Source organism: Belonocnema kinseyi, chromosome 6, assembly GCF_010883055.1.
Source record: "Belonocnema kinseyi isolate 2016_QV_RU_SX_M_011 chromosome 6, B_treatae_v1, whole genome shotgun sequence".
NCBI classification, from domain to species: Eukaryota; Metazoa; Arthropoda; class Insecta; order Hymenoptera; family Cynipidae; genus Belonocnema; species Belonocnema kinseyi.
In genome coordinates this window covers 64,801,123-64,813,755 of record NC_046662.1, presented here as the reverse complement: position 1 = coordinate 64,813,755, position 12,633 = coordinate 64,801,123, and the positions used below count along the sequence as shown (strand labels likewise).

At 27.4% G+C, this 12,633-nt stretch overlaps 1 protein-coding gene across 4 annotated transcripts in view; it reads left to right on the top strand.

The window, feature by feature from the left end:
* Positions 1-456: 456 nt before the first annotated feature.
* Positions 457-12,633, top strand: part of LOC117175014 (neprilysin-4) — a 31,916-nt gene continuing 19,739 nt past the window's right edge. Inside the window, exons 1-4 of one of the 4 annotated variants that reach the window (XM_033364513.1) lie at positions 457-667; positions 1,395-1,506; positions 7,734-7,936; positions 9,054-9,187. In XM_033364513.1, the coding sequence (XP_033220404.1) occupies positions 1,400-1,506; positions 7,734-7,936; positions 9,054-9,187 (444 nt within the window). In that variant the 5' untranslated portion in view covers positions 457-667; positions 1,395-1,399. Of the gene's footprint in view, positions 668-1,394; positions 1,507-7,733; positions 7,937-9,053; positions 9,188-12,633 lie in introns of those variants that run through there. The other 3 variants (XM_033364514.1, XM_033364515.1, XM_033364516.1) reach the window with 3 other exon arrangements.

The window sequence follows — 12,633 nt, the reverse complement described above, 5'->3', positions numbered from 1 at the left end:
TGAACAAATTTTTATGCGTAAATACAAAATTGGAAAATCTGTATTCTCAAGAGCTTTACAAAGTTTGAAGGGATTTCAAAAGATTTCAAAGGATTTGTAAGATTTTTGGATATTAAATAAGATCCCAAGGAATTTTAAAAGAGTCCATGAAATTTATAATTGATTTCAATAGCTTGAAGGCGTGTCTAAGGATTTATAACATTTAAAGCCAGTTTTCAAGAGATTTAAAAAATTTTAGATACAATTTAGAGTCTATTGTTAAACTAAAAAAGTAGGCAAAATTCCCTAATCCGTTCAAACCCAAGCATTACTATTTATATAAACGTATGGAGGGCGCGACTGGTCCAACAATTTAAAAACTCTCCTACCTATAAAACTCTACTTACACTATGTACCTAAAATATCATGTATGTGAATGTAATACGTGTTTGAATGTCAGTATGACATTAGTTACAATCGCAGCGAGTTCAGTCGCATTTAATAGATTAATTCTCTACTCTCAGCAGAGACATCAGTGTCGTTCGAATCACCCAGATTGACATTCATATTCGCCCCAGATACTCAAAGATCAACAAGCTTTTGTTAGATCTCTTCCTTCTTCACTTTCAATCTTTTCTGTGTCTTTCAAAATTATTTATCAACGAATTTCTACCCAGTGCTTATTTTGGTGAGTTCTCTCAGAAAAGTGCATCGAGTGTTTCTCAAAATTAAAATTAAAATCACTGTCAAGTTTTTGATAGAACTTCAATTTTGGGGAAGAATTCTTGGGGGAGAAGAAACAAAGAACCGATTGGAAAATTTGAATTGGTATAAAGCCTTAGTGAATCCGGAATATTAATGGGCGATTTCCGAAAGTCACCGATTCACGATTTAAAAGTTAAATTTTTGTTTAACTGTATCTGACACTGGTATATAATTTGTTGGACTCGCTAGATAATTTCAAATTTTTTTATTTTCTGTAAAATAAAGGATCTAAAGTTAACAGATTAATAATGAATAATTAATAATTTTAAAAAACTTTCTCAATAAATGAAGAGTGTTTATTTTCCAATTCCCTGGGTTAGGCCTTTCATTGTGCAATATTTAAGGTAAATGGGTGAGTGGGTGTAAATGGGTAAAATGATGATTCCAATGATCCGGTCCTTTATTTCGTTTCATGGTCGCCAGTGAGATAAAGTGTTTGAATCTTTGTGAAATGCATTTGATTAAAAAATAGCAAGTATAAAAAAGGAACATTGGCTCCCCCTGATAATCTTAATTACTGGTCGTTTAACTATAATTAACCCTGAAGTGCGATCGAACTAAATGGTCGATACTGGACTGACCTGTGGCTTTTTGAACGAACTTTTCGTTTCCGGAAGGTAAAGAAAAACTGACACGAGGACTTTTTATAGAAAAAATGAGGAGTGGAGACCAATTGAGCCAAATCAGTGACGACGATTGTTATGCAGGTGGCATTTGTCCCTCCTGCAGACTCGCCATTAACAAGGACACCGGCAGATTGAAGTACGTAATTCTCTATGACATAATATATCTCTTTTGAAGTGATCTTAATTCAATCTAAATCCAGAGAGAGATTAGCTTTAATCTTTTTTGGTAGTCATTGCTGAACAATGGGTACCAATTTAGAAATATTGTTATTTTTATACATTAAATGACTTAGTAATTTTCAAAGGCCAAGGGGGAATTCACTCGTCAGAAAAATGTACGGTGTAATAGGGATTACGTGTAATATGATTAGGTGTAATAGAGATTGCGTGTAATAGGGATTACACGTAATAGAGATTCTTCGAGGCCATCAATAAACTGCTTGACCAATTTTTGTCTGTTTTTACCCCCCCCCCCCCCCCCCCCCCATCGTCGATGAAAGTTTAGTAGTAAAGTAGCTGTTGTCTAAACAATAAGCTTCTGTGATGAATAAACAATAATTAAAAAGTATTAAAATATCGGACTTCAGAGTCAAAAATGCTCGCAATAGAGGGGAAATAGGGTGTCTTCTTTTTCTTCAAAGGTGGAGGAATAATAGGGGAATACATTCTTCTAAATAACATTAATGTAGACACCTTGTTAAATTCAATATAGAAGGCTTTAACTTCCTAAAATTTATAATCTAAATTATATTGGATTTTTAACAAAATATTTAATATTCAAACATAAATGAATTATTTCCTACTAAAAGAGATGAATTTTCGTTTAAAAAAAAGTCATTTTCAACCAAACAGTTTCTTTAATAATCAAATAGTGAAACTTTATGAAACAGTTGAGTTATTTAGAAAAAAATTTCCAACGTAGTAATAGTTACATTTTTTAAGCAAATAGCTGAATTTTTTGGCTACAAAGATGAATTTTCTACCAAGAAGATCAATTTTATACCCAAAAAGATGAATTACAACAAGAAGTTAATTTTTAATCAAGAAAGTTGAATGTCCATTAAAATAATTGAATTTTCACACAAAAATTATAATTTTTAAACCAAAAACAGAGTAGTTAAATTTTTAGTTAAAAAATTAACTCAATAAATGAATTAAATTTTTAATTAGGTAGATTGAATAAAAGAAGGTAATTTTTTAACAATATTGTCTAATCCCAAACGAGGAATTTTTAACAAGATACATACATTTTTAACTTTTGAAGAATAAATTTGAAACCAAAAAATTTCAGACAAAAAAATTAATTTTTAACAAAAAAAAACTAACTTTCACAAAAATAATTAAACCTCTAACTTAAGAGGTGAATCTTTAAAAAATTGAATTTTTAACCAAATAGTTCAATTTACAACGAAAAATATAAATTTTGCATCAAGAAGATTAATTTTCTACCAAAAAAGACGAATTTACAACAAAACATTTGACTTTCGAAAGACAGTTGCCTGCATACGCAAAAACATTAATTTTCAATTAAAAAAGATGAATGCTTAATCAAATAATTGAAATTTTATGTAAAAAAGATAATACTTAAAACAAAAGTGAAAAAGATCAATTTTTAGAATAAAAAATTTATTTTCAACAACAGAAATGAATTTTTAACAAAATAGTCGAATCCTTTACCAAAAAGACGAATTTTTAACAATAAAGATTAATTTTCTGCACAAAAAGCCGAACTTTAAACAAAATTCGTACATTTTAAACTCATTGAGGAGAAATTTTCAACAACAAATTTTTGTATAAAAAAACTTTATTTTTACCAAAAAAGAAGGAGTTTTAACCAAAAAAGTTATATTTTTAAACAAAAAATCGTGTTCTAAAAAGTTGAATTTTTAAACAGAAAATATTCATTTTTAACCAAATAGTACAATTTAAAGCAAAAAAAAAATAATTTTCCACCAAGAAGATTAATTTCTTACGATAAAAATATCAATTTTTAACACAATACATCAATTGTCAACTAAATTCTTGAATTTTATAATAAAAATAAGAATTTTCTATAAAATACTTGATTTTTCATTCCGAAAATAAAATAGATGAATTCAACCAAAAAATACGAATTCTCTAGAAAATAGTTCTATCTTGGATCAAAGCAGATTTATTTTCAACTAAAAATGGTATAATTAAATCTTTAGTTAAAAAATTAGTTTTCAATAACGAAATCGAATTTTCAAACAAAGAGATGAATTTTCAATTTAAAAACATAAATTTTCTACCCAAGAGATGAATTCTGAACCCAAAAAATAAAATTTAAACATAGTAGTTTAACTTTCAACCGAGTAGTTAAATTTTTACACAAACTAGACGAAGTCCGAAATAGAAATATATATAATAGACTTTTTAACAACAACCAAAACCAACATGTAACTAAAAATAGTTGATTTTCTTATTGGCTTCTATTAATTCAACCAGTAAAATTGTACAAAAAGCAGAATTTTTGACAAATTGATTGAATTCCTAACCAAATAGATGAATTTTAAATTAATTTTAAGTTAAAAAAAAAGAATTTTTGACAAGTTTGATTCAACGAAGGGAGACGATTTTTTCACAACAAAAAATTAATGTTAAACGAACAAGATTAATTTTTGTAATAAAAAAGACGAACTTTCAACAAAATACATGAATTTTCAGATAAGAACATTAATTTTTAGGAACAAAAAAAACGAATTATCATGGAAAATATTAATTTTTCTACCAAAAAGATGAATCCTAAAAAAGTAAATTAAAGTTGAATTTTCAACTAAAAAAAGCTGAAATTGTAACTAAATAGTTCAATGTTCCTTCAAGAATACCAATGTTCTACCAAAAAGGCAAATTTGCAACAAAATATGTCCATTTTCAACAAATTCCCGAATTTTTGAGACAAATGATTGATTTATATACAAAATAGTTAGATTTTTAAGACGTAAATATGATTATTTAGCAAAAAAGTATTTCTCTATATAATATTCAAGTTTTTTTGAAAATATATAAACTTTAAGCCAAATAGTGGAATTTTCAAGTAAAAAAGATTAATGTTCAACCAAATAGTTGAATTGTCAAAAATCAGTTCAACTTACAACGAAAAATATGATATGCTAACCATAAGAAGAAGAAATGACTTATCTACAAAACAGTTGAAATTTTAATGCGTTGAATTTTTTATTAAAAAAGATGAATACGCAGCCAAAAATTTGAATTGTTAAATTTTTAGTGTAAAGAACTAATTTAAAACAATAAAAAAAAGATTTTTCAACCAGTGGAATATAAATAAAAAAGACGAATTTTTAAGCAAATATTCAAATCCTCAACCTACTGAGATGGCTTTTCAAACAAGAGGATTAATTGAAAAAAGATTACGATTTCGTAACCAAATAGTTAAATTTTAAATACAAAATATCAGCTTTCAATTAAAAATATAATTTTTTAAACAAAAATGGAAGTTACATTTTAAGTTAAAAAAGTCATTTTTAACCAAAAACTTGAATTTTGAACAAAATATTTAAATTATCAACAAAAGATGTGAATTTTCAAATTAATAATTTTTAATATTGAGAACAATTGTTCAAAGAAAATTTTATTATTGTATGATGTATGTATTTATAAATAAAATTGCACTTCCTTCACGAAATTCATAGCCAAATATTTAATAATGGCTTCTTCTTAGGAATTAATAGCATTTGATAATTGTTTAAAGGAAACTATTAAAAAAATGCATTATATGACTATACTTACCAGTATTAAAACTTAGTTCTTTTAACATAGTCTACTGTTAATGACAAATATGCAACTTTTTTATAAAATTTAAGGACGATAGACTATTATTATTGCTTTAATTAACATAGACGTACACAGTAATACAGGATTTTAACAAGCAATGCAGTTTTTTTAAAAAATCACAAATTTTTATCAACTGTTAGCAAGGAATTATTGCTAAGTAAATTTTAGTATATTCCATACGAAAAAAGCAATTTTTAGTTTACAATTACAGTATAAGAAAAAAAATTGTTCATAACATTGTTAATAACAATAAAAGTCGTAACTCGTTATCAAAGTGTCTAAAAAAGATTTAAAAATTGGTTATTAATAGTTGATTGCATTAAAAACACAAAGTTTAAAGGCTGAAAAATAGCCAAATAATGCATTTGTTAATTAACTTTGTTTAAAAAATCAGTCAATTTTTTTGCTTTATAGCAAGAAGTCATTGTTGAGTAATTGGCTATAAATTCCGTGAAAAGCGGAGTTTTATGTGTTAATACCTAACATGTTGAAAATTGCTGATAAAATTTGTTTATAGAATAAGAACTAATTTATTAACTTTCATTAATATAATTTAAAAAATCTTTTTGTCCATACATTCTTTAAATTGAGTGCGATTCAAGTGAAGAATCGCCATTTTTATATTAATCCAAGTACTTCTAAAACGGAACACTTAAACATTGACTTAAAAAATATTATTATTCCATTAAAAAATAATAATTTTTTTCTCAAAAATCGGCGAAAAGAAATTTAATGCGGAATTTTATTTGAACTTTCATTTAAATTGTCAAATCTTATGAAGATTGTCTTCTGAAAATCAATTCTTTCGCGGCTTCTTTTTTAATATGATTTGTGCCATTCTTTAATTATTATTAAAAATAAAAATTGTTACATTTTTGTTAAACTTTTTTCTTAGAGTATCAATTTGCAAAACGAAAATTTCCATGAATAAACATTCCTTTAGAGGAATAATTAGACATATTTTTTATAAGCAGTTAAATAAATTCCCTGTTTAAAATTGAAAATATAATAGAAAATATAAGGCATTTTACGTAAAAAATGAGTATTTTCATAATTTGCAAACTATATTGAAGTGCTTGCTTACATACATTATTTATACCATATAAATAAATAAAGCAATTGTTTAGATCAAAAATTATATTTTTGAAATTTATAATTTTGTCAGTGTATTTTTTTTATATTGTATTTTTGTATAAAAAACTAAATTGAAAAATCTAGACGTTTGAGCGAAGAATCGAGTTAATTCCCCCTCGTTAAAGATTCTGAATGTGTTTTCACCTAAATCAGGATTGCTACATAAATCCAATTTCAAAATTCCCTTACTGTTCCCAGAAAAATTTTCTATTTTCCCTTCCCCTTATAAAATTTCTGTTCAGGCATTTCAGAAATTTGTAAACCAAAAATATTCAACTTTAACCAAAAACAGTTTTATTTTTAACCAAATAGAAATTTTTCAGAAAGTTAAGCCACAAAGTCCAATTTTTAGTTGAATTAAAAAAAAACAGGTTTATTTTAGACTAAGAAACACGAATTTTTAACAACAAAAATATGATTTTCCAAAGAAAAATAATCAGCTTTCCACTAAAAGAGATGTATCTTCAACAAAACAATTTATTTTCGACAAAAAAATCGACTTTGTAACAAAATAGTGGAATTTTTATCCAAGAAGTTGCATTTTTAACCTATAAAAATGAATTTTCAAACAAATGTATGAATTTTCAAACAAGCAAAAAAAAATTTTACCGAAAAATAGAAACAAAAAAAGAAGAATCTTCAACAAAACAATTGAATTATTAACCAAAAATATTGACTTTTCAACAAAAAAGTGAAATTTTCATTCAAAAAGTTGCATTTTTTAACAAATAGTTAAATTTTTAACCTGCAAATATAAATTGTCAATTAAATAGTTGATTAAAAAAATTATCCATAATTGGAGTAGTTCAATCAATTTTCAAGAAAGTAGTTAAATTCTCAACTAAAATATTACAATTTTGAATAGTCAAAATTTCAATTAACAAAGTAGTTGAACTTTCGACCAAAAAGTGTTACTTTAACCAACAAATTAAATGTGTAATAAAATAATTAAATTTTCAACCAGATAGTAGAATCTTAAGGTAAAAGAGACGAATTTAAAACCAGAAATATACTTGTAGACTGTTTAATAAAAAAAAAAAAACTGTTAACCCCCAAAAAATTGATTTTCTTCTTGTGTCCTGTTAATTTAGTTTGAATTTAAGCGAAAAATATTGAAAAAATGGGAAATCTCTTGAAAATAGAGAAAAAAGGAGGAATTATTTTCACAAAAACAGAAAAGATGGAAATGGGGGAAGTATTTTGCAGTTTGGACACAAGGCATACTGAGTTTTATCAACTTTAATTTTAGTTTATCGAAGATTTCCTGGCTCTTTCAGGTTCTCCCTGACTTTCTAGAATTTCCTGACCTGTAGCATCCCTATAAATCTATTGATGGGGAAATTTCTATTTTCTAAACTTTTAATCAACAATTTTAGAAAAAAAATCCTGAACAAAAGTTTCATATTGTTAAATCAGATGGTGCGTGGGGCGAAATAAATTTTGGCGAGCTTGGATCAGATATATGCTCCTTATACCTGCAGTAATTTTACCTGTAGCTATTATTTTTATCGCCTTATCTCGATCTGCTGTCGTGGGAAAATTTTCACTTCAACAACCCATTGAAAAAAGCACTGAGAGAAGACGAGAGGTTTCAACTGAATCATCAATTTTTCATTTTTGTAAGTCAAATAATATGTTCTTCTTTTACTATTATTTATGATATCGAAAACAGTACCAAGAGATATTTTAAAATTATTGTTTAACTACCTTTATCTGAAATAAGTAGAGATTTAGTAGAGCCAACTAAAAAAAATCATATGTTACTCTCTAATTTCCCCTTGATTCCCTTACTACCCCTACTCTTATTCTTCCTACTCCTCCTCTACTGAACCCTCTCCTCGCTTCCTTAGTTAACAATTCGCTTTCCCTAGCCCTCAATTTCCATCCCGCTCTTATACTCTCATTTCTAATCATTTCTTTTACTTCCCTTTCCGAACTTCACCTCACTCGCCCAACTAACCCGACCCTCAACTTCTTGTTCCCTAATCTCCTCTTCATTTCCCCCTCTCCATATATTTCCATACTTCCCCTTCATGCATTTCTCCTCACTTATCCTATTTCTTCCTCCTTTTTCTTATTCCCCTTTCTTCTTCCCTAAATTTCCCTTGTTTCCTTCTCACCCTTCCCCTCAACCCATTTCTTCTCACTTTCCCTACTTCTCCTTTCCTAATTTATCTCCCTGCCCCTACTTTATCTCCTCTCGCTTTACCCTTTGCCCTCAATTTCCCAACTTCTTCCATCTAATTTCTCTTCTCCTCGATCGGTTAGCTAACACAGATCTTCTCCTAATTCCATTCCGAACCCGGAAAGTCCTTAATTCCCCCTCACTTCCCCTAGTACTCCTACCCTCATCTTCTCTAATTTCCAATCTCCTTACTTCTACCTTATTTTCCTTATTCTTTTACTTCTACCTCATTTTCCTTATTCTCCTACTTCTTCCCTCGTTTCGTCTTCTTCCCCTCTCCTCTCTATTCCCACTCCCCTCCCGCTCTTTTTCTCTTATTTTTCCTACTTCCTCTCTCCTAAATTTCTCTCTATTCCCCTACTTCTCCTTGCCTCCCCTTCTTTCCTTCCTATCATTAGTCCTTACTTCCCTTTCTTTGAAAAAGTACGATGGACGGACGAATGGACGGACGGACGGACGGAAATTCGACCGGAAATATAAGGATTTTTGTACTCGGCTACAGATCCCTAAAATTGAAAGAGTAAATATATTCCACTTGAAAAAACTTTTAGCTACAATTCCGAGTCACTTAGACGAAACAGAAGAAGAGCGAGTTATATTGTCGGACGTGGAAACTAGTTTTGTGCCGACGAATTCATTTGTCGAAACAAAACCTCTTCAGCGACACAAAAGAGAAATGCGCCAGGTATATTCTTAATTAATCAACTTCTTTCCCATTCACGATTTCTTATTAAAAAAAAAAACAAGATTCGCTGATGTGAAATAATTATTTCAATAATGATATTCAATATTTAGTATATATTAGTGCTCCTCGTATGACCAGTCAGACGATTAAATAATTCGAATAATTTCTACATACGCTCAAACTTATACGAAGCCAAAAAAACATTTTATCAACTTTATCGATGACAGACTTCACAGACATGACTTCACAGGCCAAAATGTTATAAGAACAGGCCAAATTAGAACATTTTTCAAAACAATAGGGGCATAAATTCTTTTAACTAAAATTAGTATGGGCACTGCATTGTATTCCATTTTAAAAGTCTAATACTTGCGGTAAAAATATTATACTTTCAAAGAAAAATATGAATTTTTCACTAAGTGGTTCAATTTTCAATTAAAAAGATTATTTTTCAACCCAACAGATTAATTTTGTACCAATAAAGTCAAAATTTCAATAAGTTACATGATATTTGAACCATACATGTGAATTTTTAAGAAAAAGAGAAAAATTGTAAACCAAAAATCGAGCAGTTTAATTAAAAAAATAATAATAATTTCCAACTATAAAAAGAATAAACTGTATAAAAATAGTAAAATCCTTAACCCAAACAAATTACAGTGCACTTAAACTTATTCCACGGCTCACTTATTCCAAGTCTCTTACGCCTGGATATTCCAAGTGGCGAAGCCATTTCGCCTCCCACCACTGTCCCTGTGTGCTCTCGTCCGCGTCAGCGGCTGCCCAATTAAAAAGAGGCGACCTGATGAGCGGGAAGCCCTTGCGCAAATGAAAGGACGCATATATGCTTACAGCGTGCACATGGATACAAGGCAGGGGCAGTCAATGAACATCGCTTGACAAAATCATCACACCACTCGCGGTAGAGGTGGGGGCCCCTCTAGCCTTGAAATACCCAAATGTTCTCGTTTCGTGCCCCTTGGAATAAATTAAAGTTGACTGTTATTAAAATTTGTTGTTAAACAAGTTAATTGTTCTCAAAAAAAAGAATTTTCTACAAATAGATAAATTTTCTACTAAAATGATGAATGTCCAACCAAAAAAAAATGCATTTTTAACGATTTAGTTTCACTGTTAACTAAATTGTTGAACTTTCAACTAAAAAAATAATTTTTTAACAAACAATGAAATAGTTAATTTATTCAACAAAAAAGATTGAGTTTTAACCGAAAAAAAAAACAGAATTTTTCAATTGAAGAGATACATTTTCAACTAAAATGAGGAATATTTAACCTAAAAACGCATGTTTAACTAAATAGTTTTAAAAAAATGGAATAGTTAAGAGTACAACAAGAAAAATGAAGAGATTTTCGATTAAAGAGATAAATTTTAAATTAAAATGATGATTCAATTAAAATATCAATTTTGAGTACTGAAGTTTTTCTCTGAACCAAATAATTAAATTTTCAACTAAAAAGATCAGTTTTCAAACAAAAATGGAATAGTTGAATTTGCAGCCAAAAAGATTTATTTTCAAACAAAAATATGATATTGTAATATGTAATATGATATAAAATATGAATTTTCAATTAAAATAGATTAATTTTCAAAAAAATATTTAATTACAACCAAAAAAAGAAGAAATTTGCAACAAAATAGTTAATTTTTCAACTAATGAGATAAATTTACAACTAAAATTATCAATATTATTGAAGTGTAACCCTTTCCCGGTTTTGATTTTTTTGATCCTACATTTTTTCATATTACACTACATTAATATTGTAGGATAAAAAAATTAAAACATAAAATGATGAATCTGCAACAAAAAAATGCATTTTTAACAAAGTAGTTCCTTCTTAAATCAAATAGTTGAATTTTCAACTAAAAACATACATTCTAAACAAAAAATGGAATACTTAAATTTTCAACTAACAAGATTTTTTTCATCCAAAGAAAGGAACAATTTTCAACAAAATATTTACATTTTTAACTAAGGCGATTAATTTTTGACTAAAAACTTGAAACCAAATTGAAATAATTAAATTTCCAACAAAAAAATCATTTCCAATTTCCAATTAATTTTTCACTGCACGTTTTGATCTTAAACTACACAAAGTGTAGTTTTTTCGGGATAAGCAACATTAAATAAAAAAAAAGTTTAATATGATGGAAAGTTTAACCGAATGAACTTTTCTAAAAATTAAATATCTTTAGATATTTTATTGATTTGCTTTTTTTTAAATTTATTTAATTTAACCGTAGAAATTATTTGAATTTTTTAAATGTTTATAACCGGTCAATTAGTACAATTCAATAATACTCCCTATTAGATACGGGAAGGTAAAAAGAAAAAAGATTCCCGAAAGTGGCTGCATGATTATAATTTAGAAAATTTAAACCCCAGTGGTAAATATGAAGAATATTTTACTTATAAGAGAGATTCTGACGAGGATTATGAAAATGATTTTCCGGAATTGCAAGTAAATTATTTTGGTAGTGTGATTTTTTGAATATTTTTTTGGAAGCAGGACTTTATGAGTTAGACGTAAAATTTGATTTTCAAGTAATTCAATTCTTTTTTTTTTCTAATAAATAAATTCAATTCCATTTAGTTTTAATTTTCTGTTCAAAATTGTAAATTCTAAACTATTGTATTTTTATAAAAATAGTAATTTTTAATACGAATCATTCTATATTGTAGTTAATATTATTTTATTTACTATTTAATTTTTTAATTTTAATTTACAAATTAAACAATTCTATTCATAATTTTGAAATTGACATATATACAATTAAAGCCTCCGTAAGGCCAGGAGTACGTCACTTCGAATTGCAATGTCAAAATTTTAATTTTTAATTTAAATAATGTTAAATTGTAGAATATATAAGTTTTCACCTGTTACAAATTAATAATTTTTTAATTTCAGTCTCTAAGAAATAATAATAATAATAATAATAATAATAAAATTTAAACACATATGGAAGAATCTCAAATTGTATCGTCCGAAATTAAACAATTTTCAATTTATGAATTAAAAATCGAAAAATGTTTAATATTTTGAAGCTCAACAAAATAGAACCCTTTCAACATACAGTAATTAAAAATTGAAAAAGTTTGAAATTCTGTGTTGAAGATTGAAACTTAGTTTCAAAAATGTCCACTTCATTTGATCACGGCAATTTTTATGTCGGAATAGCATTTTGATCTAATTGAGGATATATGATTGTTTGATAGTGAAAAAAAATTCCAACAAATATTTTTCAAAAATTCGGAAAAAATGGCGGTCTTATGCGACATTGAGTTTTTGGACGACTTTTTTTTAAAATTCCATATCTTGGACTTTAATCGACTTATTTATTTATTTGAAGTCTCAATTTGCTTGCTATGAGGTATACTCTAAATAGAAAATATGAAACAAAATAATAAAATGATTTTCAAAAATGTT